Below are 21,697 nucleotides of genomic sequence, written 5' to 3' on the forward strand. Positions count from 1 at the left end.
AATTAACTTGAAAAATCTTTAGAGATTTATAGATCACATGGTGTCTACCATGTTTGGATGTCAGGCAATATCCTGTTCTGAGACTGACTCACAGAGGCAACTTTTCCAAAGATTTTGTAATTTAGTATTGCATCACCTTCTCCAGTCTCCAACCAGTTCTTCCAATCAGGATGCCATTACAATCCACCTATCACAGAGGGCTAGAGGAGAGGCTTGATGCTGTCTTTTTCCAGGGACCTTAACCATTCCTGTGATATTCTAGGATTTACAACACCAATAAGTTCAGGAATGTACTTTGAAATTCCAAAGCTACCTAAACTTTTTCTTGTCAATGAGTTTGGTTCCTGCCAAGGATTCTAAAGCAATTAGAATATGGAGGCGGAAGACATATCAAGCTATTAGTTCTCCACAAGATTACTGTGAGGTGTCTATAGCATCTGACCCTGCAACCCTAACTCTCCTGAATGCCTTTCAACCAAAGACCCTTGGAACACACCTGGAGTTGAACAAGTTGGATTTATTACTCATTGTGGAGAGGGAAAACACATACCCTGGAAAACCATGAGGTGTGAAGAGGGTGGTAGAAAGAGCCTATGATAGGATTTGGGCTTTGTTTGGGTAATTTTGGAGAAGGTCTAGGGAAGTGGACTTTGTTTTAGATTGCTCGGAGGAAGGGGGTGAGGAAGTGGAGCAATGTTATGATTGGGTATGTCAATCACAGGGAGCCCTGACTAGAGGGAGGAGAAAACTGTAATCGCTAAAGAAGCAGGAAGCCCTCATTTTAGCCATGAGAGGTCAGTGGTTTTGTTTTTGTTTTTGTTTTTTTTAACACCAAAGCCTCAGGAGGGATAGAACCTCAGATTTTTTTTTAATTTATTATTTTTTGGGGGTACACCAAGTTCAATCATCTGTTTTTATACTCATATCCCCGTATTCCCTCCCTCCCTCGACTCCCCCCCACCCTCCCCGTCCCAGTCCTCTAAGGCATCTTCCATCCTCGAATGTTTGGTATTTTTGATGGTTACAGATGACCTTGCTTTTGTCTCATCTTCATAGCTTCAGGGTCTTGTCTGATGTTGATGCCCTGCAAGATTGTTTATGTCCAACAGGAGAACAGGGCCCAGCTGTGAGTGTTGGACCAGTTTCTGGATGTCAGGGCTGCTTTTCTCTTTCTCACTCTTTAGTATTCCTCAACCTGACAACATTATTCCTCTTTAAAGGTCCTGATTAATCAGAAATTCATGGGTGTCAAAAGATTACAAACGAGACAACTAATATTTCTATAATTAGCTTATACAATGCTATATAAAAGTGAGGACACTACCATTAGTTTGCTGGTTTATTTAGTTTTATTTCATATAATTTGTCTACTTATTTTTAGTTCCATGAAGTATGTAATTTCTATAAGCATTGTTAAACTGTTGAACATCAAGCCCTATTGCTACTCTCCCAGCTAGTTAGCAGGGCTAGCCCATGTGTGGAAATGCATCGTCTACATTGTCTTAGGTGTCTTTTCTTAACAAATCTTTTTGCTCACCTAAATAGAATTCATCAGTTTTTAGCTAGTTTTTGATTATTTCTCTAAATGTCAGTGGAGTGGTACACAGCCTCCAAGTTGTTTTCATTGCAACGCTTTTATAATATTTTAATGAAAATGGCTTAGCAAAATTAAGGTTCATCTGGTCTCCGTTCTTCTACTTACCCTATGAAGGTAAGACATCAGTAACTAGTGAACACCGTATTAAATGTACAGATTAAATCCATTCATAACTGAGCATTTTCTAATGTGTTCGGCACCTTGAAGAAACAAGGGTAAACAGTTCAGAAATGATCACTGCCACCTTCTTTTGGGAAGACAGAGGATAAACAAGAAAAAAACTAGTAATAGTATTTAACAATAAATACTAATCACATAATTATTGATTGTCAACATAATCTGAAGGAAATAAATTGCAGCAGAAGTGTGGAATAATAGTGGGTAGACAGCTACTTTAGTTAAGATGGTCACAGAAGGCCTCTTTGAAGGGGCGCATTTGAGATCTGAAGAATGAAGGAAACAGGCAAGGCTGAGATAGCAGGTGCAAAGTGTCTAGTACCTGTCTGACCTTACCCACTACCATTCTCCCTCTCCTTCACCCAGAAAACCAGGCACACTGGCTTCTTTGTTCTTCCTCAGACTAACTGAGCATGTTGCTGCTTGGCCCCAAGGTGACTTCAAGCTTCACTTCCTCAGTTCATTCAGGTATCAGTTCAAATGTTACCTAATCTAAGGCCTCCTCTATCACATGATCTAAATAACCCTCTTCCACTTTTCCTTCTCGGCATTTATCTTGACCTGGCAGCGTATATATTTATTTGTTTAGAGTCTGTTTCCCTACACCAAATGAAAATTTCCTGAGAGCAGGACTTAGTCTTTTATTCACTGCTCTATCTCCAATGCGTAGAGCACTACCTAACAGTTAGTAAATATATGATGAAAAACTAAGTGAGAAAATGGCCTTGAATGTGGGAAGAGCTTGGGGAACTGTCAGAGGCCAGAGTGTCTAGAGATTGAGTGAGGACAGACTGGAGTGAGGTGAGTTTGTAGGAGATGGAGGCTTGGCCCAGTTGTGCAGCTCAGGTTTTGGTAATGAGTTTGGATTTTATTCCAATCCAGTGCGAGATCATTAAAGGTTTTTGACAAGGGACTAATTTGAGGGCTGCTATGTCTGCCATGTTGGGAGTGGATTTTAGAATGACAGGGTGAATTATGTCTGCAGCTATGAGGCTATCATGGTAGTATAGACCTATACTGTCTAATCCATGCTGTTATTCAAATTCAAATTAGTTAAGATGAAATGAAATGTGGTATTAGCCATACTTCAAGTGTTCAACTGCTACAGGTAGTGAGTGATTACCATCCTGGACAGCACTCACACTGAACTTTCCATCATTGCAGAATGTTCTATTAGTACTGTTTTAGGTGATAGATAATGTTGCCTTGAAAGAGGATGGCAACAACAAGGGAGTGCAAGTGAAGTGGACAGATCTGAGAGAGAACCGATAGGCTATCTTGATGGATTGAATGTGGAATTAAATCTGCAGATCAAGGATGGCTCCTAAGTTTATGGTATGAGGTTTTGGAGGTGGTGGCATTTACAGAGATGGGAAATAGTGCAGGGAGAAATAGATTTGTGGGGAGAGCTGTTTGGGCCATGTTACATTTTTAATACCATGATATATCTAGGTTGAGTTGGCTGTGGAGAGCTAGAAGTAGAACTCTTCAAGTTTGGGCTTAAGATATAAATTTGAGAGTTAAGAACTTCTCATAAATTTCCTATAGTTGTCCTTTCTCTGACATCATCAATCTCTTCTACCATTCTCATCAATTTCAAATATATTCTAGTATTACCCATAATTCAAAAAAAAATAGGACAAGAAAGTTAGCTGTTGCCCCATTTCTCTGCTTCCCCTTACAGCAAAATCTCTCACTTTCTTAGAGGGTGATGGGTATAGAAAGTTTATGGGATTCATGGTGAGAAGGTCATGGCGAGATCAAACAATTATAGCAGTGAAATACTGATAGATTAGGATAGACAGGAAGTGATTTAGAAATGAGGATGTTTGAAATCAAAATTTCAGAAGTTTCAAATGATTACAAAATCTCAGAGCAGTGTTGGTAAAGAATTATAAAAGAAGTAAGTTCCCTTGTATGGTCAAATTTAGGGTTGGCACTGAGCTGGCATTCACTAGCTCAGTCTCACAGATCTTCATAGTCAATGGCCAGTCTCTCTGGCTGTTGCCCCTGCCATACTGGCTATTAAATGCCATCCTTGGTCAAACAACAATTTTAAGGAACATTAACAAACCAGAACACATCCATAGAACATAATGACCAGGACGCTGAAAGGAGTGGACACCTGGGCATGTTTATCTTGGAGAAGAGAAAAGACAGAAGGATCAGGATCATAATTTCTTCTTTTCAAATATTTATGGAATTCTCATAGAGACTCTTAGGCCATGTATTAAGGTTGTTCTTCCTAAAACAGTATCTAATTGTTATTGAGTGTTTACAATTATTCACGAATAGTCCTTAGAACTTTTACTCTTCTTAACACACATATGGAAGTAGTTTACATTATCCTCATTTTAAATATTAGGAAGCCAAGTCACAAAAATATTGAGTAAGTTGCCTCCGGTGACATAACTAATAAGTAGAGAAAGTTGGATTAAGGCCCAAGCACTCTGATTCAAACACTTATATCCTTGGCCACTCCACTAATCCTTGTATTGATGCCTTTTGATTCAACATGAGGAAGAGCTGTCAAGCAATTAGAACTATTTAAAAACAGACAATGCTCATAAGTTCCATGCAATATCTTCAGATCCAGCTATCACATATCCAAGGTTATTTTAGAAGGAACTCTGTGTTAGATAAAAGTCTGAACTAAATTATTCCTAAGATTCTATATTGAACCTAGTTCCTTATTTCTCATTCAGCCACCCATCTTAAACCTACACATTTTGTAAATGTGTCCTCTGTATTTCTATCTAAGCCAGTAATAGAAATACTGTACTCAGCAGAACCAAGGATAGAACCATTTCCATACCATTAAGGCCTTCCCTTCAGGTTAACATTGTATGGTTATTTAATCAGCTGTGAAACTTCCTAGTCATGTAATTATCCACTTACATTTTATATCTGTTCACAGGGACATCACAAGGTACTTTATTAAGTGCTTCACTGAAATCAAGATTCATTAAGTGTATCTCATTCCCCCTAGCCACCATCTAATTAGCTCTTTCCAAAAATTAAATTAGGTTAATTTAATATGGCATGTTAAGGATCCCATGCTGGTTGCTCGTGACCACTGGTGCCTTCTCCAAGTGTTCAAAAACCATCTGTCTAATAATTTGCTGTAAACTTTTGCTGAGGTTTATTTTTTTAACAAATACAATGCTTCATAATTAAAACTTATACATAAAAAAACTTCATATAATTCCATATGAAGTTTTTTTAATCTAAATTATACAAATGAGAAAATTGAAGCAGCGAGATGGGCTGAATAACTTGCCTAGGGCCACATAGCTAATAAATGGCACAACTAGCCCAAGCCAGCAGTCTGGCTATAGAATCTGAGCCTGTGAGGACTAAGCTACACTACTTCACTGATATGAGACTTTGGAAATTCTCTAGCCTCTTTGTTTTTCTCTGTCTTCTACACATCCCCCTCTGCCAACCCCCAATCTCCTTTTTGAAAAACAAAGTAACATTTTCCCATTTCCATTATTTTAAAACTTCCAGAGTGTTAGTTGACTCTACGCAGAATGCCTTTACTTGACCTGGTGCATCCCCAAAGTTCCCCGTCACATCCAATTCACGAAACAGATTCTCTGAGAATAAGAATGATGTAGAGATTAACTGTTCCCCATTCCCCACCTTTCTCAGATTTCTGAGATAATATTATCTTTAAGACAAATCAATAGCGTATCATTGTTTTATTTTGAGAGAATTTAAGTTACAGAATGTACAGATAAATTACAGCAAATGTCCTATCATTATCGGGACCACTTTTGTCACAACTTTTATGTTTCTGAATTAGGAAAGGATCATCATTATTCTGTATTTGGGCAGCCTATGTGTCTTAGTTTTGGCTACTATATCAAAAATACCATAGTCTGGGTAGCTTGAACAACAAATTTTTTTTTTTCTCACAGTTCTGAAGGCTAGAAGTATAGGATTTGGTGTCTGGTGAGGGCTTCCTTCCTGGTTCATAGCCATCTTCTTGCTGTATCCTCATATGCCCCCAAAAAGGGGCTAGACACCTCCCTGGGATCTCTTTTATAAGGGTTTATCAGCCTCCACCCTCATGACCAAATCACCTCCCAAAGGCCCCACCTCCTAATAACATCACATCTGGGTTTAGGATTTCCACAGATGAACTTTGGGGGCACACGAACATTTGGTTGATAACGCTGTCCCATTACTTCTATTTCTCTGTCCATTTATCTTCTTCCAAATGCTTCTTTAACTATCCTTATCATCAAAGATTGCCACACAATTGTATATCATTTCCATATCACTTGCTAGCCCAGTCTCTTCCCTTTGATTTTTTAAAATCTGTACCCTTTTATTTCAATCAAATCATGAATTTCATCCCACAAATCTTGATCTTACATTATTGATAATCATTCTTTTGTCAAGGTTTGTTTGAAATTTAATGTCCCCTCTCTTCTGCCCCCTTTGCCTGTGTAACTACACAGGAAAAGTACTTTTTTTTATTTATTATTTTTTTTGGGGGTACACCAAGTTCAATCATCTGTTTTTATACACATATCCCCGTATTCCCTCCCTCCCTCGACTCCCCCCCACCCTCCCTGTCTCAGTCCTCTAAGTCATCATCCATCCTCGAGGAAAAGTATTTTAATGATTGAGTATCTCTCTCATTGCAGCTCATTTATGTGGCTCCAAGAAAGAATTTGTCTTGCTATCCAGTGGTGCTTACCTAACTGTGAATTTTAAGACTGATGAGTCTGTGGGAGAAAGAGGTTTTAAACTTACTTTGGAAGATATGACTCAGAAGCAATCACAGGAAAGCAATATTGGGATCCAACTGCCTCTTAACGGTAATTGTTTTAAAATATTGATTAAAGCAGGTACCATATACGGCCTAAAATATAACCACTGGTTTAGAGGTCACTGGTAGTCACCTTGCTCTAATATTAAAAACAGGATAATTTCACTTCCAACCATTCCTTTAGGCATGAAACTTTGGTAGTTCAGATAGATCAAGTGAGGTAATAAAAGTGAACTGGGGTGTGTATGTATCTGTATGTGCGTATGTTAGTTGCATTTAAGAAATAATGATAAAAATAAAAGTCAGTCATTTGCTATTTAAAAGATCCAGTGGGGCCATTCAAGCTGAAATAAGGGTAGAGTTCCGTGCGTTTCCATGTTTCTCTTAACATCTCTCTTTTATTAGGTAATTACCTCCCTACCCCCATGAAGAGCCCTCAAAAGGAATATTTTAGCTGAACCTATACTAACTTCTCTGCATAAAATAGAAACAAATATACTGATTTTCTTTTTTTATACTTATCCTATCTAACTTTAAGTTAGAATTCCATTAGTCGTGTTAAGACTAAAAGAAACTAATGAATCTATTATTAGATTTTCTTGATTGGAGTGTAATCAGAGGAAGAATTCAAATAATCCACATGAATGCAAATTTCTTTTGGATGTCGCACTGTCTTTCGCAGGAGAGTGGAATGAATGGACTCTCCTAAGAGTCCTGGATTGAGCTGCAGAATAGTGAATCACATTGTCCTATATGTGTGATTTTTAATTGTTAAAGGGATGCTCACCTAACTAACCCTTCTTCTGTGTCCATTGCTTTTGTCTTTCCATCACTATATCTCTAAACTGACCCTTTATTCTCACAGGAAAAATATTTAGCCTCATTTCTTTTTTTAAAAGTATTTTAAAGTTAAGTTGAATACTAATAAAATATTGCTGCTTTACATGTGTATAAACAGCCCAAATGTCTGAGTTACCACATATAATGTGGACTAAAAATGCACTAAAAACATGCAGTAATGCAGTAAACCTTAATGCACTAAAAACATGTTTGAGTAAATACCCTTTTTGGTTTTTCCCCCTCTAAAATCTAGGATAATTAATTTTGAAGAGTTTACATATTTTTTAGGCATACGTATGTAAAAGGAAGAGGGAATCCATGTTTTATACGTATCTGAAAAGAAAGTAGAAATGAGTTTTGGCATAAGTATCGGATAAACAAATGCAAATCCACCATGCTAGAAACTTTTTGTTTTAGATAGATTTCTAGTGTAAAAAAGAAATCTCAAGTAAAGAATTAACAAGTGATCATATGTTATCATTCTGGAATTATATGGCTATGGAGATGCTTAATTTTCTTCATATTTAAGAAAATGCTTAAATAAGTCTCTTGTTATTTCCTGGTAAAATTCTTTTAAAATCTGGGAATGGAGTAAACACTTGCTAGAAATTTTCCTTATGCTTTTCCTTTATATATATATTTTATTTTGAATACATGTAGCATAAAGTATTTTGATGTGTCTAGGTATGTTTTACTGGGATAGCACAAATGATGCCACAGAAAGAACAATATTCAGTAATTTCATGATTAAGTGCAATATTTTTATTTCTTTTTAGAAAATCAATTTGTGTTCTGATTCATCTAAAAACATGTATGTTAATGCTTTAGTTAACTATTGATTTTTGCTCATTTAAAACCAATAGAAGAGGAGTTTCACCTCTTACAAAGCATTCTAGTTTTGAACCTACAAAAGAAATAAATGTCTCCATTCTGAGATTTTAATAGACCTTCAAAGTATTGCTATCTAATTTTTGTTGTTACTTTTCTAAGGGCTAACAGTAGAAAACAATACTGGAAGACAGCCAACCCAAGACAAATGTGGAATTCCAGTCGTTGACCCATTTCTCAGGGAAGGGTCTGAGAGGAATACACACGCGTTGCCAGCCGAGCTTGGGAAGCCCAGGGTGGTCGGTGGCCGTGCCGCCCCTGCGAAGTCCTGGCCCTGGCTGGTCAGTCTGCAGCACCAAGGACAGCATTACTGTGGAGGTGCTCTGATTGGGAGACAGTGGGTCCTGACAGCGGCACACTGTAACTTCAGGTGTGTGCGCAAGTGGTGCGGGGCTGGGGGGAGCAGGGTGGTCAGGAGCTATTTGAGGGTCCACAGTGGGTGCATTCCTTCTGCTCTGCCCATGTCACATGAAACATTAAGCATCAGCTCCCATTGATACAGTCTCCATCTTGCAAATGAATAAGCCTATTAGGCTGAGGAAACTTTCTATGCGTCACTAATACACTTACTACTAATAGCTTTTAATTTTAAAAGCAGCTTCCTGCTTCTAGGTATAATTTAATTAATAAGTAACTAACAAACCCCCCCATCCATAAACATAGAGGTAATGATGTCTCAACATTTTTGCATCAGTCTCTCAGCATGGTGCCTAGAGCACAGGGGTTGCTCCAATGTCACTGCCTTTCCTCCTTGCTGTCCTCTGTGGACTGTCTGATGATTATACCCAGTCTCGAAATAAATGTGTAAAGTTTCAAAGAATTTTAAACAATGTTCTTTAAAGGAATAATTTTTTTCTTTGATTTTATCTGAATCTTGGTCTCAATGTGATACGGAAATATCTGAAAACTCCTTCCTCAGAGGAGTCTTAGCTTGACGTTTTTATATTATCTCCCAGTAGTGAGACAGTTGACAGTGTCGCACAATGTCCCATAGCTGAATGAGTAGATATGACATTTTTGGCGTCTCTAAAATTGGTATTAAAATAAAAGCATCTGTTTAAAAATCATGTGGTGAGCAGGAACCTTCAGTGAACCAAAAACTCAATTTCTTTACCATTCCCAATTCTTACTTTTGATATTGCTAAATAAATCACAAGAAGGCATCATTATTAAGGCAGTTTTCAGACTTTCATGTGCTTAAACTTACCCGGGGAGTTTGCTATAAATGGAATCTTAGAATCTTAATTCTGAATTTTGATTTGCTGAGTTATGTCTGGGATTTTGCATTTTTAATACACATGCCAGATTTAATGCATGTGGTCCTTAGACATTTCTTTGAGAAACACCATACAGTAACTATAACTGTCAGAATAGTTTCAGTGACTATCACATAAGTACATCATACTTATGTACTTATGCATAATATTATGATTATAACACATGGAATCATTACCTTGAGGCATCATGAATCTTAATTGTCAAAAAATGCTGTACTAAATCATTTTATTTGACATTATGAAGGCAAGAAAGTAGATACTTTAAAAATTTTCCTAAGGATTGAACTAATGAGCAACTCCCATTTTCTAAGAATTCAGGATGATAAAGATTTTAATGTGGATTAAAAATGTTAAAGAATATATATTTTTAGTAATTCTGAAAAATGGTGGCCTCATTAAAAGTGGTATTTATTCCTCACTCCCTTTTCTTATGACAAGTACTGTCACAGACAACCTGGTAATAGGAAGAAGTTACCTGTGGAATATAGGAAATAGTGATTTGATACCAGTGAAAGCTGTATACACTCATCCCGGCTTCACACAATTTCCTCCCAATGATGATCTATCCTTGTTGCATCTGGAAAAACCCATTGAACTAGGTCAGTATGGATAACTCTTTTCCATATTTTGAACCTTTGCGAAATAGTTTTTATCGTCCATCTCACTTAGAAGCGTTGTGTGTACTTTTGAAGTTAAATAATTATTTAAAATTTTTCTGATATTCTAAGATACTTTCTCTAAAAGCTGGAGTATCTGCATCAGCGTTTTACTTTTATGTGTATTTAATTGACAAAGGTCTAGAGACGATTTCAAAAAAAAAAAATGTTTTTAACTTTGTCCTATACATTCTTCTGTGACTCTTTATGTTCTGTGAGGTTATCCCAAATACTTAGAATATCAGTTTGAATCATCAGATGTTCAATTTTCTATGCCTTCATAACTTAGTAAAATGTTGGTTTTTAAAAAATGTTTTTACTTAAGCCAAAGCTAAGCAAAAGTGAGGAATTGTTCATTCTGGCTCTGTCACGAAGTAGCCGTGTGATCTTGGGCAGATTATGTAACTTCTGTGAGCCTCAGTTTTATCATTTGTAGAGAGGGAATGGCGGTAACCCCCCGACCTACTTGGCACAGGTGAGCACTGAGTGGGAAGCTGTATTGGGGGAAATGTAACTAAGACCTGCAGATAGTCCGCACTTTCACACCCATGCCACTTCCATGGAATCACAGGGCTCTGGGGCAGTTTTCCTGCTTTGCTCCAACTCTCTCCTGTATTTCTGCCTATACCCTCACCTCCCTTTTTATGTCTTTTCAGTGCATCCATCCTAGAAACCCCCAATCATGGTTCAGTCTACCATTTGCTTTTTCTGCTTTTATAACTGACAGCATTTAGAACAGGGCTTCTTAACCTTGACTGTGCATTGTCATCCCTTGAGTTGCTTTAAAAAACAAACCAAAACAAACAAAACTGTTGGCCTGGATGCATTTTGGATCAAATAATTACAATATCAGGAGTGGAGCTCTGGCATCAGTATTTTTTTCTCCTTATCCTGCTTTTTAAATTTCTTTTTAGTTAAACTTTCAATGCTGAGATAATTATAGATTCACATGCAGCTGTAGGGAATAATACAGAGACACCAAAGTACTTTTTAACCTGGGTTCCACCAATGGTAACGTCTTGCAGGATTTGACAGGGATACAGTTGAGGTACAGAACATTTCTGTCACCGGGAGGATTAATGCTATTGCTCCTTTACAGCCACACCCATCTCCTTCCTCCCCACTCCACCCTCCCCACCCAGACTTCTGTCAACCACAGATCTGTTCTGTTTCTCTAATTTTGTCAATTCAAGAGTGTTACATAAATGGAATCATATAATATGTAACCTTTTGGGATTGACTTTTTTCACTGGGCATAACACCTGGAGCTTCATTCCTGTTGCTGCATGTATCCATAGTGCACTCCTTTTAATAGCTGAGTAGCATTCATGGGATGAACCGTTTAACCACTCATAAGTGTGTAACCATTCATTTGTTGAAGAATATCTGGGTGGTTTCTAGCTTTTAGATGTTACAAATAAAGCTCTCATGAACATTCATGTAAAGGTTGTTTCCTTTTTCTATGTAGATAATGCTGATTGACTCTCCTTATGTGTACATTTTTTCCAGGTCTATGATTGCCTTAAGATAAATTTCTCAGAAGCAGAAATGCTGGATTTAGGGCATAACTGTTTTCAAGATTCTTGACATATTTCTAAGTTATAAACACAGCCGAATGTAGAGTACAAGTCAGTACACCCCCTCCTCCATCCTGTGAATGAGGCAATTTGGCAGTATCTGTCCATTTTCAAAGTGTGCCTTGTGCTCTAGCAACTCAGTTATGCAGGAAAACTGGCACAGGTGCACAGCTGTGTGATCTGGGAAACCTGATGCAGGTTATAAGGGAAAAAATTAAAAGTCTAAATGTTTGCCAATGAGATTTAATAAATTAAGGTGCATTCACTATCTGAATACTGTGTGCTATTAAAAAGAATGATGTAGTAGATCCGTATACAATGACGTAAATGCCATGATCATAATCTAGTGAATGAAGAATATCAGAATAAAAAAAACAGCTGATTGAAAAACTATTTTGTTACAGGGAGAATGTTATTTAGCTCAAGAAAATTTGGGAGGAGATATGATAGAACAATGATTATCTGTGAAGGCAGCATAATATAAGATTTGGCACACATGTAGAGAGATGAGTAGAAAAAGAATAGACAAGTTACAGAGATAGCAGTAAAAATAAACAACATATCATTGAAATAAATGGCCTATAATAGCAGATATGCTGAAGCATTTAAGTACGTAAAAGTCTGGATGAAAATGAAGTGAAACAGCTTGGGGAAAAGGGAAAACAAACACAAGAGCACTGTATTCAGTGTGAGAGTGTGTGTGTGTGTGTGTGTGTGTATGTAGCATATATACACACAGACACACAAACCCACTATATATATACATACACACACACACACACATACCCACACACACAAGGGCGAGTCAAAAATTATCTGTACTCTGACTGTAGTTTTAACAGAAGTTTTAATATAACTGGAGTGCAGATAATTTTTGACTCACCCGTGTGTGTGTGTGTGTGTGTGTGTGTGTGTGTGTGTGTAGACAGATAGATAGATTTGGTGATAAGAAAAAATGTGAATGCTTAAATGCATAATGTATCAATATATTTTATAATACACCCGTGAAGATAGAATTAGATATAAAAATGCTTTTTAGCTGTAAAAATACTTTAAAAGTTTAAATTGCTACATGTTTTTTACCCCCCATTCTTCATGTAACATAGTTGAAAAAAGAAGATTATATTCTTCTCCAGTCTCATCTCAGATTCAACAAGGTGATGTCCTCCAGGCACACAGGCAACAAGACAGATGCGTTTAAACAACGGTTACGGATAAGAAGCCCCACGTGTTAGTGTAGGGCATGTGTTTCTGTCATCCTAGGGGGATATGGGAATACCTGGAGCAAAGTGGTAACATGTACACGGGATGATGCCCTCCAAGTAAATAATAAGTGGAATCTTCTGGAAGATTTATGTATTAAATTACAGGGTTAGAAATGGTACTGTTAGGTCAGAGTAGATATTTCTAGAGCCATCACGGCAGAGCAAGCGATACAGACAATGTTCATGTGAATCTCATAGACTGATGGATATTTGCGTGTTTCTTTCTCATCCTTTTAATCAGGAGAGTCTGTATCTCCCATCTGTTTGCCACAGAAAGATGATACAATGAATTTACTTTCCAAATGTATGACTGCTGGATGGGGGATAACGGAACCTGGCCGTGAGTATATTTGTTACCCCTTCTAAGATTAGAATCCAAACAGATATATGTGACGTCTGAGTACACTGTTTACTCATTTTCAATTTTTCTGTAGTTTTAACAGGAATGATAGTGGAACATACTTTTTTTCATAATGGATCTAAAAGTGACTGCTTGGGTTTTAGACCATCATATTCATTAACACACGTTCATTGATTCTAGTTCATTGATACTTCTAAAAACTTGTGTTGGTGAATATCTAGGGATGTTATTACCTAATAAATATTTGTGTTTCACTTCTATGTATTTACTCCCCAAATTGTACTGTGAGTGCACACATTCACACACACATAATTTTTGCTCTTTTCACAACAGTGTAGATGTTGCTGTTGTGAAAAAACCCATACTGAAAGATATATGAGCCTATTCTTAAAGTTGCAAGGCATTTTTCTGAAATGTGGCTTATATGCCACTTATATGTGGCATCTAAAATATGACATAAATGAACTTATTTACAAAAGAGAAACAGACTCACAGACAGAAAACAGACTTGTGGTTGCCATGGGGAGGCGGGGCAGGGGACGGTTGGATTGGGAGTTTGGGATTAGCAGATGCAAACTATTATATATAGAACGGATAAACAACAAGGTTCTATTGTGTAGCACAGGGAACTATATTCAACATCCTGTAATAAACCATAATGGAAAAGAATATGAAAGAGAATATATATATATAATTATATATATATATTCTCTATATATATAAAAACTGAATCATTCTGCTGTAGAGCAGAAACTAATACAACATTGTAAATCAACTATACTTCAATTTAAAAAAAAGGTAAATGGGTAGAAAGATTATGCGAAGATATTCTAGTCCGTATAAAGATCAAACCCATGACTCTGGTCTCACCTACACCCTATTCTGCAAATGAATTAACTAGTTACAAGTATCCTATAAACTAAAGGGTTAGTTACAGTGCAGTTTCAGTTGTCAGCCGCAGTCAGTGTTAGCACTTATACAGAATGTCTGCTCAGCAGAAGTCGAATCAAAAGAACATCATGAAACCAATGAAATATAGACTTTAAAAAATGAATTATATTGTTTGCTTTATCAACAACTGATTTGGGTGTAAACTTTTTCTTTTTTTCATAAAGTGATATGATTTTTCTATCTTCTGAGGGCTATACTAAAGACAAAAGAACCCACATAAAATGTTTTTTATTGTTTCTGTTGTATAAGCCACTGTGGGGTGATTATATTAGTTTTTTACAAGTCACCTAACAGCATCATTATAGTGCTGAGTGGGGAGAATGGGTGGGATTTAACCCTTGGAGTCTGTGTATATATATAAGGCTATTTTTGTTTTATCCTTTAATAGCATTTGCCTATGTGTTTTTATTCCTTTTCTGCTAGAAAATGAATTCCCTAAAACTGTGCAGCAGGCAGAGGTACCACTGATCAGTAGCACATCTTGTCAAAGCTACTGGGGACTGGACATTAAAAACACCAATATATGTGGAGGAGCTGCAGGACCATCCTCCTGTATGGTAATTAGGGCCTGCATTGATGAGGGCATCAGTTTTCTTCTCAGTGTCTCATGAATGGGTGTTCACTGACCTTTATAAATGGGTATAAATGTATGGTAGTTTTTGAAAAGTGAGAGGAATGAGTACATTGCTAAGTTGATGTACTGTGATTGCTAATTTGATATTTGCGTAGATTCAGTTCTCAAAAGGAATTACTCGTTCACTTGCTAGGTTGAACTGTGTGAAACTGATGAGTTTCAACTGTTTTTGACCTACAAAAAAGGATGATTGCTTATGGGTCGACTTCATAGCTGAATTAGGTAGCTCAAACTACCTACTTCCAGTAGCACTGAAAATATCAAGATGCTTTCATGTAACTCAAAACCATCAGTCATTTATATTTATTAGATGCTTGAAACTTTCCACATGGTACAGTCTATCATCAGCATAAAATGAACTTATGCTAAATGCTTCTTTCAGCCTCACCTTGAAAATATAGATTTTGATCTGATTCAGAGATCCGTAACATGAGCCAATAACCTCAGTGGCCGAGGTTCCCTCTGCTGTTGTGAGCAGAAATCAGAGATGAGTGACTTACACACTACCTGAGCATCCCTGCAGTTGGGGGTTAGCGTCGCCCATGAATCATGCAGCCAGGAGAATGAACTTCCTTTTTGCGCTGCTTGCAGGGGGATTCTGGAGGACCACTGCAGTGTGCCCAGGATGGGCAGTACGAGCTTGTCGGTATTGTGAGCTGGGGCAGCAGTAACTGCCATCCCGCCGCACCAACGGTCTTCACCAGAGTTTCTGCCTATAGAGACTGGATCACATCTGTCACTGGAGGGGAAGCATGATCGCTGGAAGAGCAGCAAGGTGGAACCGTGTTCATCAGTGAGAAAGGAAACACGTGACCCCCCACCTGAGCAATATGTCTCTCGTCATTGCTGAAAAACTCAACGTCACTTCCCCCAACCCTTGTCACTGAGGAGCTTGGGTTTTGTGTGCACATACATTCAGTATTAAACGTGGGTCACAGAAAGTTCATGTTGGTTCCTGTCTCCTGGGAACTTACAATCTTAAATGTCATTAAATTCCTATCTGGTGTACCATGTCCTTTGTCATATTTGAATACCATCATATATACTTTTACTATTTTTTTTTAATTTGGTTAACATGGGAAGATATGAAGGGAAATGTTATTCACTCCATATAATTCTTAATTTTAACTCACACAGAACACTGCCCTAAGCACAATTACATAGGAATGGTCCCTGTAAGTTTCACAACTTCAATGAGCAATTGACATGTAAGAAATTATTTATCAGGCTCATCCCTTGATTTTTAAATTTTTAGATAAAATTTTAGGATATTTCAATTGTTTACAAAACATTTATCTGAACTTCAGCTAACCGATACCTTCATCTCTCTAAGCTTAGCCAAACACTAAGGAAGGCCCCTGAGCCCAAAGACTTAATGCCAACGCCCATCACAGAGATATGTAATGTAGGATGAGAAAGAGTCCGAAGCAACTATTTTTTCTTATTTTCTACCAAAATTTATCATTTGGTTTCCAAAATTACAGCATTCGAAAAGGGAGAAAAGTTTAACTTTTTAGGCAAGCACAATATAACATAATCAAAAATAACTCATAAAGAAATAAGCAAAAAATAAATCTTTCTTTTTCTCTGATCTCCCTTTTCTCTCATCCCATTGTCCCTACCTCTCGCTTTTTCTCTGTCTCTTCTCTCTTTTGCAAATGCTACAAAGAGAAAGTATTTTAAATTTCCTAGCATTTACTAAAAATCTCTTACATGAATATTCGTCTAAATTACTTTAGTTTAAATTATACTCTTTGATAGGGACTCGAGTAAATTGAAAGATTTACAATAAGGATTCTCTAATTCTTATGTTTGTTTTGTACCATTTTTATTTTGTCTCATTGAATTTCTCTCATCTTTTCAATCAGGTGACATTAAGGGGGATTAAGGATAGGCTGTATTAAAATGTCAGGCCTGTCTAAAGCTTTTTTTCTTCACAGTATGATCCACAGGCGGTTAATTTTGGTACTGGCACAATCTCTGCCCTCCTGGGACAGTGATCTGGTGGCGATGCTTGAGGGCTCTGCCAGCAAAGGATGTGGGGTTAGCATTCCATGTACTGCCTAAGGAAGCTGCTTGACTTTCCTACGAGGATCAGAGACTCTTTGGTCCTCTGTTTTCAGCTTCAGTTGGCAGTAATTTTTAAATTGTTCTGTATTTAATCTTCTTCCTATTGAATAGGATTGTGTTACACTGTTTTACTTGCCCTTTCTCTAGTTGAAAGCCAATTTAACTCAGAAGGGACATAAGCTTTATTTCTTACTTTGACTGTTTCTTCTTCCCAAGAACTCTTTTTTAGTTTCTTCTTTCAAGGCCAAGCTCTATGTGTATTAGATTGCAATCAATTGTGTACATTGATATAGTATATAAAGGTTTCAAAACCAAATTTAAAGAAATTAGAGATCTGCTCATCTAAGTTTTCACTCATGTGTGTATTTAAAACTGTCCTCCTTGAATACCTACTGTGTGGCAAGTAGAGGCACCTTGAAAGAGGAAGTTCCCTCGTCCTTAGCATCTCATTCTAGGGGAGAAGAATGATTTACAAAGATAATTACAATTCCACATGCCATGGAGCTGCCAGCCTAGGAGGGAAAAATCCAACACTTTCTGCAGAGATGGATGGAGGTTTTGCAGGAGAAGGAATATCTGAGCTGAGTTTTAAAGTTCAAGTATTAGTCAACTTGGTTTTTGTTTTATGTTTTAATGTTTTATATACCAATATCTTATGTTAAAGAAATCTGTATCAAGCTGTTTTCCTATGAAAAACTCCATATACTCTGAATATCTCCTGTCATTTGGATTATTGGAACATTTTTTTGTTCATTCTTAAGCCATAAATTGCATTACTTCATTTCCTCTACCCTCCAAAATTTTCATAAAATTCTCAATAATATAGTTCCAACATTCATGCATATTCTTTGTTAATTTAACAGTCAACCACTTAAACCTAACAAGTGTCTAATTCTCACCAAAGATTAACAGCTTTGGGCACTTAACTGATTTCATCTTGGTTTCAACTTTATTATCAGTAGCATGATAACTTTCATTTTTCTTTTTTTTTTTACTTTTTTTTTTTTTTACGATTTGTGGGGTCTTCTCTAGTTGTGGCGAGCAGGGGTTACTCTCTTCGTTGTGGTGCGTGGGCTTCTCATTGCAGTGGCTTCTCTTGTTGCAAAGCACGGGCCCTAAAGTGTGCAGGCTTTAGTAGTTGTGGCTCGCAGGCTCTGGAGTGCAGCCTCAGTAGTTGTGGTGCACGGGCTTAGCTGCTCTGCAGCATGTGGGATCTTCCAGGACCAGAGCTTGAACCCATGTCCCCTGCACTGGCAGGTGGATTCTTAACTACTGAGCCACCAGGGAAGTCCCACTTTCATTTTTCTACTCCCCACAGATATTTATAAAATAAGAGTAAATTTTAACCAAATTGTCAGTGGCAACACAAACAACTGCAGGTGCCAAAATATCTAAGAAACTCTTAAAGAGGCCGAATAAAGCAGGAGAATTATAACAAAGGCAATTAAGGCTGTAGTAATTAAGACAGGGTGGTATTGCTACAGATCAACAGAACAAAATACAAAAGCAAGAAATAGTGCCATCTTACATTCTCTAAATTGGCAAAATGCATAGTATGAAAATAATAAACAGATAATGAGAATGTGGAGTGAGGGGAGCTTCCTCACTGGTGGGGGGGCGGGGTTGGGTGAAACTCAGATATGAGTAAAATTGAAGATGCCAGTGTCCTCTTAGTTAGCCATTCTACCTCTAGGTAAATGCCCTAGAACATTGCCTTCAACCAAGGCTGCAATTTTTTTTTCAGTGTTTGTGTTTTTTTTTTAGAACTTTTACTGAGATACAGCTAACATACAATAAACTGCATATAATTGGAGTGTACAATTTGGTATCCCAACCTCCCAATTCATCCCCCTCCAGCCCTCCCCGCTTTCCCCACTTGGTGTCCGTATGTTTGTTCTCTACATCTGTGTCTCTATTTCCGCAAGGCTGCAATTAAATGTAAACGCCTGGGGCATGGATGGGGGGGTAATTTTTTTTTTTTAACTCTTTACATGATTCTAATGTGTAGTCAGGTTTGAGAACAGCGTCCTAGGAAAGGATGCAACCCTGACCACGGAACATGTACAGGAAAGTTCACAGAAATGGGAACATCAGCAAAAGCTGGAATTCCAAATGTCCACTACAGGGGCATGAATAATCAAAATGTATACAGTATACTCACATAGCAGTAAAATATGCAAGACCGTCCACAGGCTCTTTAGGTGAATCTTAAAAGCAATGCTGAGTTTAAAAAGGCAATTTCAGAAGAGTAGCTACCATATGAAGCTCAGAAACAGGCAAAAGTAAAGTGTTTAGGCTTCATATATGGTTGAAAAAAATGCCAGGGAAAGAATAACCCACCATTTGGAGCCGTGGGGCTGGGGGGTGGGATAGGATGGAGGAACCATACACAAGTGGTATGAATAGTTTTCTAGTTAAGTTGGGTGGTGGTTTCACAGATGTATGATCTTGCTCCATAACGTACATATACTTCTGTGTATATTGAATACTACACAATATAAACATACTTGAAGGCCTTTTAAATAACAGTAGCTCCTCAGCATAGAACCTATTCTTCTCTCCAGGTAATTAGACTTCCACACACATTCGAAGCATTAAACCCTTGGATTTTCGGCAGTTCCCTTTGCCCAGAAAGCACAAATGGTCACTTAGATTGCATTGCCTGATGTCACTATTTGTTAACTCTGCTTACTTAACACTGGCAGGTACATTTTCTACCATGCATTCTCTTCCAGGGGAAAAGGGTTTAAAATTTATTTTTGTATCGTCTTGGTGCCAGATATTACCTGATATTTGCATTTAGTTCATTTAATCATTAAAGTTATTCTCATGAAAATGTTTTGAATGTAATATTAATAACTCTTGGGCATAGGGATTAAGTGTTGGTTCTCAAACCAGACTTCTTGGGTTCAAATCCCGTCTTCATCATTAGCTAGTGTTATGACTTTGGACAAGTTAGCCTCATTATACTTCCATTTTCTCATCTATAAAGTGGAGGTAATAAAAAAAAACCTATTAATAGAGATATCCTATAGTTAAAGAAGTTTATAAATTCAAACCACTTTAGAAAGTGGAGCGTACCTAGTAAGCTTTCAATTCATGTTAGTTATTTTGTGCAGTTTTCTAAAATAAAGCTTTTAAAGAGGATCCCCCACCACCACAACCTGACCTTGGATCCTTTAAAAAATATTTGAACAAAAGAAAATAGTTAAAAAAATTGTTACAAAAATGGATGAACCTCAAAATCATTATGCTAAGTGAAAGAATCCAGTCTCAACAGACTACATGTTACCATTCCACTTACATGGAATGTAGACACATTTATAGATGGAAAGCAGAACAGTGGTTCTCTAAGTGCAAGAAATAATAAAATGGGGTGATGGAAATGTTCTAAATTGGATTATGGTGATGACTGCACAACTCTACAAATTTACTAAAATCATTGAATTGTACACTTACAAAGTTTTTTTTAAGGAATAGTTTCAGAATCTTTAACAGCACTTTTATCAGGATGGGTAAAATCTGATTAAACTCTCATGTTTGAACATAGTCAAAATCCAGCAATAAACTGTGAAAGTGTGGGAGGCAGAGGCTGTCCTGTGTTACTTGGGGAAAGACTGATTTTATTAAGTTTTGCTGTTCGAGAATATAGTATATCTTTCTAATTATTCTGTTCTTTTTTATGTATCCCTTTTTTCTTCAATAATTCTCTTCATAATTTTTATAAAGATTTAATTGGGGAATGACAATCCCATTAGGCTATCTTAGTAGCTTTCCATGTGCCAACTCCTTTACATATATGAATTTAATTCTGAGCACAATTGTATCAGAAAGGCATTCTCTTTCCCATTTTACCAATGAGGAGATTGAAGCTAGGGAGGGTGACATGTCTTACATTAAACACCTGGTTTCAGAGCAAAATTAACACATTGGTTTTTCTGATTACAGACCTTAATTATTATATCACATAGCTGATGGGTGTTTTCAGAAGATAATGTAGGCAAAAGTGTGGAGTCTGGACTGGGGAGATAAGGCTGGGAGCACGGAGAGACTGGAATTGGGCTGCTTCATTCACACACTTGAACAGAAGGAAAATAAAATGGACAGAGGTAAAAATAAGACACATGTAATAAGGGAGGTTCAATTTTCAGAGAGCTTAAAAATAGTATAAATTTCCTTGAATCCACCAGGAATGACTTGCCAGATGCTAGTTAAAAAGACTACTACGGTAGTTTGAAGGAATTAGGATTTTTATTCTCTTACCTAAATGAAATCAGGCAGCTGATAGGCAGCTCTACAGTTAGAGGACATGTGGCTTTTCCCGTCTTCCTCCTCCAGCCTCCTCAGTGTATCACTTCAATCCTCAAGTCATAAAATTGCCGGAGGGCTCAGGTCATCACAGTCACATTGGAAGATGGGAAATGAGGGAGGGCATGGAGAAAAGGGGACAAATGTCTTTCATAAAAGCCCTACTCAATGTCTTTTACTTACATATCTACCTGCCAAGCCTGGGAATGTAGTTCTTCACTTGAGTTTATTGTCTAAGATTCTGGTACTAAAGAAGGAGAGAAGAGTATTTACATGGCAACCAGAAATCTCTTCCCATCCCTAATTACTATAC

General features: G+C 37.3%; 2 protein-coding genes across 2 annotated transcripts in view; both read left to right on the forward strand.

Moving 5' to 3' along the window:
- The window catches only part of OVCH1 (ovochymase 1), a 71,024-nt gene extending 62,242 nt beyond the window's left edge, over positions 1–8,782 (forward strand). The window contains exons 28-29 of the mRNA XM_057704117.1: positions 6,433–6,606; positions 8,388–8,782. Coding sequence (XP_057560100.1) covers positions 6,433–6,606; positions 8,388–8,782 — 569 coding nt within the window. The remainder of the gene's footprint in view (positions 1–6,432; positions 6,607–8,387) is intronic.
- A 1,210-nt stretch (positions 8,783–9,992) lies between these two features.
- On the forward strand, positions 9,993–15,870 carry LOC130832607 (chymotrypsin A-like). Its single transcript, XM_057701080.1, has 4 exons — positions 9,993–10,161; positions 13,302–13,400; positions 14,796–14,929; positions 15,598–15,870. Exons 1-4 carry the CDS (start codon positions 9,993–9,995, stop codon positions 15,760–15,762), a joined length of 567 nt encoding a protein of 188 aa, XP_057557063.1. The 3' UTR covers positions 15,763–15,870.
- The last annotated feature ends 5,827 nt before the right edge of the window (positions 15,871–21,697 follow it).

Source organism: Hippopotamus amphibius, chromosome 12 (genome assembly GCF_030028045.1).
Source record: "Hippopotamus amphibius kiboko isolate mHipAmp2 chromosome 12, mHipAmp2.hap2, whole genome shotgun sequence".
Lineage (NCBI taxonomy): Eukaryota > Metazoa > Chordata > Mammalia > Artiodactyla > Hippopotamidae > Hippopotamus > Hippopotamus amphibius.

Excerpts from the sequence above, each read along its gene's own strand:
- LOC130832607 (XM_057701080.1), top strand. The coding sequence starts at position 9,993 with ATGACAAGTACTGTCACAGACAACCTGGTAATAGGAAGAAGTTACCTG. Across the intron at positions 13,401-14,795 it reads GGGGATAACGGAACCTGGCC|AAAATGAATTCCCTAAAACT; the intron begins GTGAGTATATTT and ends CTTTTCTGCTAG. Across the intron at positions 14,930-15,597 it reads CAGGACCATCCTCCTGTATG|GGGGATTCTGGAGGACCACT; the intron begins GTAATTAGGGCC and ends CGCTGCTTGCAG.